The sequence below is a fragment of the Arvicola amphibius genome, chromosome 4, assembly GCF_903992535.2.
Source record: "Arvicola amphibius chromosome 4, mArvAmp1.2, whole genome shotgun sequence".
NCBI lineage: Eukaryota > Metazoa > Chordata > Mammalia > Rodentia > Cricetidae > Arvicola > Arvicola amphibius.
In genome coordinates, this window is record NC_052050.1 from 109,115,130 (window position 1) to 109,126,532 (window position 11,403).

Genomic DNA, 11,403 nt, shown 5'->3' on the forward strand with positions numbered 1-11,403 from the left:
TGGTGGTTCATAAGCCTGCCCACATTTCCTTGTGTGCTTTCTCTAGCAGTAGGATATCCTTTCCCTGGCCCTCCTTCACCTTTCCCTCTACTTCGTCTCGTCTTATGAGCATATGACTCCTACACGGCCATGCCTCTGTGCTGTTATTAGCAAAGTCATGTGACTGACTTGTGCCATAGTGGAGCTATGGGATGTATGAATGAAATGGTTTCCTCATGCCTTTTCCAGGCACAATCCTCAGTGGCACCTGCTTCTTCCCAGCAATAGAAACTAGCCCTGTCACTTCTCCTGTGCCCCTTTTATGTCTTAGATAACGCTGCCCTTCCTAGCTCCTCACTGCATGAATGCTTCACTCTGTGGACTAGTGTGTCTCTCCCTGGCTTCCTGATGTCACTTATACAGAATCATGTGGTCATTGAAAACAGTCTTTTCAGAATTTTAATTTTGCCACCAAGGAAGTTTGAATGCAGCGTAATAAATTCTTAGAATAGGTAAGGTTTTGGAGCCAGTATGCCCTTTGGATTTCATCCAGCTCAGTCTTCTGATTTCGGGACATATGTAGCAATATGTGATGCTGGTGACCTTTTGATTAGTGAATGCTCTGACTAAGCTCTCACGTAGTCTTATAAGGTAATGCTTAGCACGTTCCTGGGTTTTCTGTTTCCTTATTTGTGAAAATTGGAATATTCATCAATTAGTAATTCTTTTACCTGTAAATAAGGACTGTTACTAGTGCTTCTTATATACAGAAATTTGTGGTTCATCTTTATGAATCTGAGGATATGGGGATTCTTAGGGTTGGGTCCAGATCATTGAGTCAAAATATCAGGTATTCTCTCTCTCTCTCTCTCTCTCTCTCTCTCTCTCTCTCTCTCTCTCTCTCTGTGTGTGTGTGTGTGTGTGTGTGTCTGTCTTTCCATTTTCCCTCAGACCTAGCATGCTTTTCTTTTGTATCCATATCTCCTGTCCTAAATCATATGATAACAGCTTTAGGAATCTTATCAAATGGGGAGGAGGACTAAGGCTATGGGGCTAGAGAGATGAGTCAGTGCTCAAGGAGGATCCAGTTCAACTCCCAGTACTCATGAAGGATAGCTTATCATGCCTGTAACTCTAGGACTCTCATTTCTCTGGTTCAACTCCCAGTACTCATGAAGGATCGCTTATCATTGCCTGTAACTCTAGGACTCTCATTTCTCTGGCCTCTGCAGGCACTGCACTCAGGCATATAGGTACACATATATACATAATTAAAATAAATCTTTTTTTAAAAAGAAGAGTGAGATTATAAAACTGGTGGCTTCTCCTCCAAAGCCCAGCTGTCCCATCGGAAAGCAAACTCTTTGCCAGGAGCTCGCAGCATTCCTCTGTCTGGTCCTTTCTGGAGTATCACATGGCCCATCCTAGTTGTTAGAGGGACTAGGGAAGCTGCTGTGTGCTTTGTGTCTGTCTTAAGAGTGGCAGGGCTCAGAGGCGAAATTGAGGATAGCTTTTGATTGTGTCTGTCAAAGTTCTTCTTAGAATCTAGAATATACATTCGTCTATATGGTCAAAGAAAACGTTTGCAAAGTGGATCCCACTGTCCCCTTGCTTGGATTCAAATCCAAGTTCCTTCCTGTGCATCCTGACTTTGGACTTCCCTGCCTTTGTTTCCGTGTGAGTAAAAAGGAATAGAAATATTACAGACATTCTATGACTTGTGTAAATAACTTCAGATTAGCATGAGGACACTCAGTGAATGTTGTCACCACAGTTCAGTGCCATTCTTGGATTCAGAACAAATGGAATGGCAAGCAGGCCTCTTACTTTGAGCAAAATAACTTGGAAATGTAGCACTTGAAGCCGATGTCTACAAACCTCTAACTATAAAAAAATCCCTGAAAGATATAGTCTTAACAGCTTCTGCCTTCCTTTGTTTGAACAGCTTTATAACGGACACACTCTCGTTTAGAAATGAAATACTGTAAGGTTTCTCCAAAGTCTTCATGTGTGGAAGGAGCATGCTGAAAAGCTTACTTTGTCTAGAATGTATCAAATCAGGAATGTGTAAATTTCAGTATGTCTGTGCAACAGTTCTAGATAAATGACTCAGACAGAAACAAGGCCGTTAGGACTAGGATCCAAAAGATGCCTCTGCAGTGTTTCCAGCCATTAGGAAACCATCATAGCACAAGAGATGGTGGGGGAGGGAAGAAAGGCGCTATCTGAAACATAGATGGCATTCCGGAAACTGCCAGTCACAAAAGAAAGGTAGAATGAGAAAAGCATCAGAAAGCAATTCCATGTTCTGCAGGCCTCATCTTGTTTCCTAGTAACCACTCTTCATAGCGTGAGAGTGAGAACTGGCTGATCCTAAAAACAAAAAGCAATAGAAATTCAGAATGGCTTCTAGAATGGATTGCTGACTTACAGGGGACTTGCAGGTGGAGTCAGCATGGGAGGGCGATCCATTTGACACTTCCAGAGTTACAGCAAGCAGATGAATGTGTTCAAGCCAAGTACATATGAAGACCAGGTCACATGCGAGAGTCTCATGTGAACCAGAGGTTACAGCTCCTCTGGCCCAGAAAACACTCCACCTTTTGCTGTGTGCATTCCAGACGCATGTCTACTCTACCCAGTGTATTGGCACTTTTCAGAACCTAGAAGAAATGCTAATAGAAATTCTAGCTTAATTTCTTACCTTAATAGATGAGTCCTCATCCTGCAAGTATGAGTACCCAAGTAATTTGTCAACTTGAGATAAAGTCAAGTGATCAAAAACTTCTCATGTTATGTGTAATAACATGCCAGGTGTGCACACACATGCATTTGGGAATGGTACTGACCTAACTTTTTTTTTTTTCTGATTTTTGCCTTCAGAAAACCCGTTATGAAATTTATGTCAACATTCTGAAAGAAGGAGGCAAGGAGCTCCTGGGTACAGAAGGAAACGAAGCAGTGGGACTAAAGAAGTCACATTCAAGTCCTTCCCTGAACCCAGATGCATCTCCGGTCACTGCCAAGGTCAAGCGCAACGTGTCAGAGAGAAAGGACCACCGACCTGAAACACCGGGCATTAAGCAAAAAGTTACTTAGAATCTGTCCACGGCCAGGAAGTGCTGGTCATGGAACAAAAAGAGGTTTTCAAGATCTTTCTGGTAATCCGTGAATATATTTAAACAAATAGTCTGTGACTGAACGGTGCATTAGTGACCTTTTATATTGTATATTTTTGTTAGTTTCTGTACAGATGTCTTTGCTCTTGAGTTTCTTGCTTTGAGGATTTGGGCAACTTTATAACTAATGCACCTTTTGTGAGGGGCAGAGGATTACAGATCCTTTCTCCTTCTGCTTTCTCTTATTTGCACTTCTGCACAGTTATTTTATGTATTTCCAGTCAACTGTTGTACTTTTTTTAGGTTTAAATTTTTACTCCATTGTGAAATACATAACTGGACAAGCATTGTGCTTTAGTAAATCCTAGACTTTCCGTGTGAAATCCTGCCCAGTCACGGGGGTGACGTTGAATGCTCATAGATGCTTTCATCAGCTTGGCAGTGCTGGGAGTCCAGGTGTCCCAGGGTGGTGCACTTAATTCATCCTGGCCCCTGTTGTTCAGTGCTGGACACAGGAAAAAGGGACCATGAAGATGACAGGACTGGAGGGAGACTTTAGGAGACACAGGAGTCTGCCTCAGGTGTGGATTCCTTTCCAGCCACACACGGGAAAGCAGATGTGGAGTCATCTTGCCTAAAGGGAGGCTGAGGGCGATTGATACCAAGCTACTTCTGTTTTCTGAAGGATGATGGCAGTAATCAGCCCTTTGGGAGCTGCGAGCTGCCGATGTATGGTGTGTGTTCTTCTATAGAAATGTGTTACCTCACTCCCATGGGGTCTAAACTAGGAATCAGAATCATCTCTGTCATTGATACCCTTCCAGCCAGGAATAGATTCATTTTTGCATAGATGTGCAGGCACTGATCATGTCCTGGTTGAAACAAAATAATGGGAAAATGGATGCCCCCCCCCCTTTTTTTCTTTGCTCCTTCAGGACAAATAAGGAGCAAACACAATGGCAGTTCTTCCTCAGTCAATCTGACCGTAGTGACTGAAGACGGGGGAAATCTGATGATTTGTGTGCCCTTCCTTAGCTTATTCTCATCTCCGTCTCTGTAGCCATCTCACTCGGTCATTATTGCGATTGCTGTGGTTTCCCTGTACAGTCAAAAGCCCCTTTAAAGTCCCAGGTCTGAAGTAGAGTAGTGCCTGTAGAGGAAGAGAAAGGAACAGAAAAGGTGAGTTTCCTCTATGGCTCAAAACTCTCAGTTTTCCAGCTTTGGAACTGGATTCTCCAAAACTATCTTCCCTACCACATATCTTCAAAACTAACAGGATGACTTCTGAATATTCTTATTGTCCTTACACATTTTCCCTGTTTCTGATTGGTTAGTTGAAGGTACTATGACCAGAGAATCAGCTGCTCTTGCATGAATAGCATGATTCCAGTAAGTTAGAGAATCGCGGTAGTTTCTAGAGACATCTCGTTAGAATATCCTAGCATTTAGTCACAGGATTAGGTATTAACCTGCACCTTGTTCCACTCTGTACATGTCTCTCCTGCCTGTGTCCAGGAACAGGAACTCCTCTCTAAACTAGCTGCTTGTTTCACGGCATTTTGCCGCACTATTGAAAGACTTCGTTTAACTTCTATCTTGTTTAGGTAAAGGCAGTTGACTTCATTTATATTTCAGAACCATGAAGCTGACATGGGGAGTTGCCATTGTGGTTCATGTCCCTGAACTACTTCATAGCTTCCTACTGAATCCAACATTTCCTGAGCAAGTTGCCTTTCTTTTGATGAATTATCAGTTTCTGCTTTTTGCCTAAGTATTTGTAAGTCCCTGAAGGGAAAGAGGTACCAAGACCTTCGAGTCTTGAGCATCATCTTTGAGCATCAGTAGCTGAAGAACAGTGAACATGTTTGAGTGTTTGTCCAGAGTGTGTGTCTATATGTGCTATATGTGTATAGAATGTTTGTGCGTGCTTACCTAGAATATCTAGTATACATTGAATGGTACCTTGCTGCAGAGTTTCTGGCATGGAGAACAGTCTGGTAATACCATAGCATCAGCACTGCCATTGTCCCTGCTACAGGACTCACAGGTGTTGACTCCAGAACTTAAGGTCGTGCTTATAGATAATCATGTCTGCATGATTTATCTTGAAAAATAACTATAGCATTCTTCTGTGAGGTAGAATCTCGGCCTGCCCCAGTGTAATACAGTGTAAGCCTTAGGGAGATAGGCTTAAAATGTGTCTTCCCTGAGGCTTCTGGAAGGATGCTGCATGCTAAGAATGCACAGCAGTCTGTTTAGCCTATGGTAGGAAACACCTCTGATCCGATGGGATTCTGGTCCATAGCTAACCCCTTTCCACACAGTATTTAGTCATAAGAAATGAAAGGTGGTCCTTAGTACAGCTACTCTAAGCCTGTTGCCCAGTGCACGGTACAGGGAGCTCTCCTCCCCCTCCTTTCCATGGTACTTCATCCTACCCCACCTGTACCTACATTCATCCCTACCTCAGTGCCCTGGAGCCTTGGAGTTCCTCTCCATATGATAAATATTATCTGCTTTACCTTAAAACCTTTAATAATGATTTTCAGTGTAGAGGGTCTCAAGTCATCCAAAGATGATGATGAAAGTCTTCTTGTAAACTGACCCTGTATAAAGTGTGTATACTGTGAGGTTCACCCTACCTCATACCTGACTTCTAAAAAGGGTTGCCAGGAACTCAATTTTAGAGATTAAAATCTATTCAATCCCATTCAGAGTCCTTGTTTTATTGATATATCATTGTCATTACTGAAATGTACTTTTTAAAAAATATATCACTTACCTAACTCTGAGTAAGGTCTAATTAAGCCAAGTGTTACTTAGATACATTTCAATTAATCATAGTGAAACCAGTATGTGGGGAAGTACTCTGGTCAAAATAGTTTATAGATTATGTGTAGCTTTTTAAAATTGCTCTTAGGTAAATAAGATGGAGCCATTTTCTCATGCAACTATCTTGTGAAGTTTGTAAGGCACTCGGTGTCCCTCCGTTTATTTCCCTCATGCTGAAGGTGAGGACTGTTTTCCAGGAAAATGTAGTGTGAGGGGTTCTGGAAGAGAAAATCTCACTTGTTTTTAAAGGCCCGGCTAGATTTGTGTTATAGTCTACTTGGGAAGCTGAGTGCAGGAAGTCACACTCCTTCGCCTTCTGCCCTTCATCATGTAGAGAGAAAGGAAAAAGGGCCATGATCTGAAATAAGGAAGGACCGTCCTGAAATGCACACCTCGTCTGCCTTATTGATTAGAAGTCAGTCATATCTCCTTTGTCTTCCCAAGCAAGAGAGGCTTTGACGCAGCCAACTGTAGATGGAATTTTAATTCTTTGGTATTTTTTTTCTAGTCAGCATCAGTTAAGCCTCCCTTGACATTAAGTTTCTTAGTTTTGAACATTTGGCTTAGCTTTTATGAATGCAAGAGTTTATCAGGTCAGTAGCTTCCTTCCTGGTTTGATCCGAGAATAATTCCTTTGCAAGTTCAGATGACAGTGTGTGCTTCCTGTGGAGAGCTCACACTCGACCCCATGTAGAACTGTAGCATCAGTGAAACCTGCACTCTGCTTCAAGAACAGTGATGCTGCTTGGGGTCTGAGTCACATCCGTTTTTGTGTCCAAGCTTTGTGCCACTCAGACAGAAACAGAACAGTCAACTTTGTAGGCAGAGCATCTCCCTTGCTCCAGGACTTCTAGAGCAGCAGAAATGCCCCCACTCCCTTTTGACATCTGCTGCCATCTTGCCATCCAGAGGATGTTATCAATCCATATAAAATAATCCCTGATCTATTGCTGAGGTCCTTTGTCACTGCATACTCTTCCAGACTCCTCCTCCATGCTTCACACGTAACAAGACTGACATCTGACGTCATTCACATTCTGCATCTGTGGAGTGGGCATCTTAGAACCATCAACTCATTGCATGTGGAAAGAATGTCAATAAATACTTGAATCTGCATGGCAGTTTGCTGATTGTATGCAAGAGCAAGGAATAAAGCAAGTTACTTGTACATACAGTAGGTTTCCTTAGGTCTTGTGGGCACATCCTTTATAATTTATATGTATATCTGTTATAGTGAATATTTGGAGAAATGTTTGTATAGATAGTATGTCACATGTCAAAGGAAATGCTTTCTGTCGCCCGCTAATGTTGTATTTGTGGGTATTTATAGTTGTATGTATGTGCATAAATGTGTAGATTGTGAATCAGTATATGGTATATGTATGTTGAAATTATTTTTGTCAATAACAACCATTATAATATGAAAAGAACGTTTAAAAACCTCATAGGAATGATTATATAGTACAGTTGTTGAGAGTTCATATAGTGGTATTGTTTTATTAAATTCAAATGATATTTTGATTAAATTTTTTAATAAGACTTTACAATAGAAGGTTCCATCTTTAAGCTTTGAATTACCAGGGCAAAAATGACTTTGAAGTAAACTTGTGAATCTATTGAGGTGTACAGTGTGCAATACAATGAGAACTTACTATAATTTGGGAACTCCAGAAGTGTGGGGAAAGCCAGCCTGGGCAGTCTTAGTATCCTTAGTATTAAGAGCACTTAAATATAAAGTTGAGCTGATAACTTTGGGCTTATTACAAAATGTGATGCTTTTAGCTCACGTTCTTTATTGTTGTAATTAGTCCAGAAAAATACATAGCTTTCCGAAGAACTACATAAGTACCCAGTGTATCTTTTATGTACCAGTGTATACTTTAGAGTAGATCAATCACTCTCCTGGTGCCACATCCTTACCCCCTTTGTTATAAAGGAATATCGCAGATGATACTGAAGTCTATCAGGGCATCCTAAGATCGGGTACTGTATTCCAGGTTCGCAATTGCACAATTAACAGCTAGTGTCACAGGTAAAAGGACTTTAGGAACAAGTTAAAACCTTATTTAATATTTTTATACTTCAGTCTCTTTTTCCTGACTCTCCCCAAAGAAGAGCCACTGGCCTTATTGTTTGACGTTATTGCTTATAGTATAGAGTGTAAATAGTAACTACAGACTACAGTCCTATTAACCAGCATGTTTGCTATATTTAAAGCAGCGACTGGGTGTGTTTGAGTGAGCGGTTGGCTGCAATGTCTTTTGTTTGAGCACACTGCCTCGTGTCTTCATGTCTGAGTCGGAGAATTGGAACTGCAGGGTCTGAGACCACCAGCTCCAGGCTGCAGACCCATATGGGCAGTTACACTTGAGTTTTGTTTTTATTAACTCTTCATTCTCAAACTATTTTTACAAATATATATTTCTCAATTTGTTCTTTATGTGTGGTGCACTGGCTCTGTGGCTGATCAGCAGGGATTCTGTGAGAATATTTCCTGCTAAGGATTACTTGTGATTTGCAGAAAACAGCCATTTGATTCAGAAATCACACAGAAAATGAGTAGTGGAAATAAAGTATATTTTAGGCCATAGTTACTTGAAATGTTTGGATTTTAATATAAAGCCATGGAAGTTGTAAAGCCAAGTAACCATTGACATGGATAATAATATTTACTCTAGAGAGTATATATCCATATTGAATTTTTCTGTCATTAGAGTACTTTTTTTAAACTTTAGGAATAAGAGTAATTAGACCAAATTGAAGTGGAAGGGTAAGCTGGCTGTTTTCCACTTGGGGTCGCCATGTATGTGTTAAATCTTCGAAGAGATTCACTGATTAACTGTCCTCTTGGGTGTTTAAGGAGAAAAATTGATATGCTAAGGACCTCATCTGTGGGGGGGGGGGGGGGAGAGAGAGAGAGAGAGAGAGAGAGGAGAGAGAGGAGAGAGAGAGTTTTAAGTTATACAAATGTATGACCTTAAGACGCTGAGGGCCAGAGTATTCTAAAGAAATAAAAAAAAAAGAAGAAAAGAAATAGTGAATAGAAGCGGTGTAAACTGTATCACAGATGTGTCCCCAAAACCAGGGAAGACTGATAGAGTCCTGCTGTTTGACTGAGAGGCATCACATTTTTGAGACATGGGGCTGGGGACACATGCCATGTCCTTCCTGGTGGACCCACTAATTTGAAGTCTTTCTTGTGACTTCCAGACAGTGGCTCTCCAGCACCCCCCGCTAGCACTCTGCAGACCATTCATTTAAGAGGGCAGTGTAAATGGAGAAGCCTTATTACCTTCAGAGCCCCAAGTGTGGATGGCCTGCCCTGGCTTCTCAGCTGTAGGTGAGAGAGCTTGCACTGCAGTGTGCCGAACAGCTGAGCACTTATCCTTAGGCCGGGGTCTTCAGGATGAATATAGGCAGGAACTCAAATATAATGTACTTTTGCAGGGGAGAGTTCAGCTCTCACTAGCAGTAACATGAAAATAAGCTCCCTGTCTTCAATTCTGAAATCACTGGTGGATGGAGAAAACTTTGGAGGTTCGCTTTGTGTTTTCCCCGTCAGTCTACATAGCCTTTGAACACACCGGTAAGCCCCAGCCACAGGCTCCATGAAGGATCCTATAGCAGGTCTGAGGCACTATGCTGAGCCCTTACCGTGGGCAATGGGGAGCAGGGTGATCTTCCCACTCCGGAGCTTCTCCTTGGCCTTTTACTCTGCTCGGGCTTCTGCTCAACAGCAGGTATAACTGGGTCCTGGACTATTAGGAATCCAGCCATCCCAGTGGCTTGACCCTGTATAGGCAAGATATCAACTCTGAGAGTGACTCAGTTGTAGAGAATGACACCATGTAAAGGATGCTCAGCTTGAAGCTAAGATGGCATTCTGTCTTTTCGAGAAACAGATGGGCACGTTGAGTTCTGTTCACTGTCAGCTGATATCTTTCCCTTTGCTCCCAGATTTCCAGAAATGGACACGAGTTCATTTCTGTGGGAAGGGTCAAGGAACATAAAATTGCTCAACAGTGCTCTGTTCACGTGGAAGTTGTTGAGCAAAGGCCGACATGCCTCCCTGCACTCTCTTCTACCTCAAGTGTTTGGAATTCGCTTCTGGAAGAGACATTAACACAACGAAGAGCCCATGTTGTTAGCCTTGGCTTGTGGGACGCATGTAAGGGTGGCTGTTTCTAGCTTTTAAGATAAGACAGGGGCTGGGCTTTTGTGGCCTTGTACCTGGCTTCTGTTTGTTGTGGCTCCAGTGATTGACAATGCGTAACATTCCTCTACCTTCAAAGTTTTCTCCACCAGTTGTTTCTGTGTCCCTGCAGATTGCAAAAGTAATTAGTGACAAAATCTTAGCCTCCCCTTTTCAGTGGCCAAGAAGTCAGCGTTAGCAGACCTGGGAAAGCTAGTGGTACCACACCATGTACCGAGAACCTGTTCCTTATCACACACCAGACTCAGAAATGCCACTTCCAGCTTGTGGCATTCATGGTGGTAGTCTTTTGAATGGAACAGTAATTTATGTGGATATTGTTAAAGTGTTTAAAGAATATTTTGAAAATTGAGTTTACATTTTACAATTGCTTTATTTTTATTGAAATGACTGTATATAAATATTGCCCTATGTCACTGTTATTAAAGTAAACCTAGCCCTCCTAGACAGGCGGGTCAACTGTGTAGAAGCTGTGATGTAGACAGTACATTTCTCTTGTGTGTGGATGGCCATGACAAGAACTGTCCCTGTTGTTTTATAAGTTGAGGGTATTTTGTTGTTTTATAACAACAAAATTTATTGCATTTAAAATGATTTTTATGTCATCGGAATCATGCCAACAGTGAAGGATTACAATATGGTATATGTAAATGTACAAACTTTAGAAAGAAATAAATACAACAAATTTCAGTCATTCTGGGAGAATGTTTTTATTTGCTTATTTATTCAAGTTGAATAATACTTTGAATAGTAAGTAGTACTACACTCCACCCTTCCTTAAAAGGACAAGCGCGGGGACTGGGGACGTGGGTCAGTGGGTGAGAATACCTGTTGTGTAAGCATGCGAGCCTTGAGGGTGGGTCGTAGTGCTCACAGAAAATGCTCGATATGGCCGTGCATGTGCTCATACCCTAGTGCTAAGTGGACTGAGACAAGCTCATCATCCCTAGTAGGTGCTGCCTACCAGCCTTGAGCTGGGTTCAGTGAGACAGACTCTGTCTCTAAGGAATGAGGAAGAGAGAAAGCAAGCAGAATATTTGACATCGTCCTCTGACAACTATGTACGGACAAAGGCACATGTATCTGCACATACACACACACACACACACACACACACACACACACACACACACACACATGTCCAGGCATGGCAGCACACATCTGTAACCCCAACACTGAGAGGGCAGAGATAGGCAGATCTGCAGAGTTCATTAAGCTGGCTAGTCTAGCCAAACTGGTGAGAGCCTTTCCCAAAACTAC

The 11,403-nt window shown here is 42.0% G+C and overlaps 1 protein-coding gene across 3 annotated transcripts in view; it reads left to right on the top strand.

The window, feature by feature from the left end:
• The window catches only part of Psd3 (pleckstrin and Sec7 domain containing 3), a 548,735-nt gene extending 537,898 nt beyond the window's left edge, over window positions 1-10,837 (top strand). For all 3 annotated transcript variants that reach the window (XM_038324926.1, XM_038324929.2, XM_038324927.2), the window contains one exon: window positions 2,863-10,837. In XM_038324926.1, coding sequence (XP_038180854.1) covers window positions 2,863-3,078 — 216 coding nt within the window. In that variant the 3' untranslated portion in view covers window positions 3,079-10,837. The remainder of the gene's footprint in view (window positions 1-2,862) is intronic.
• The last annotated feature ends 566 nt before the right edge of the window (window positions 10,838-11,403 follow it).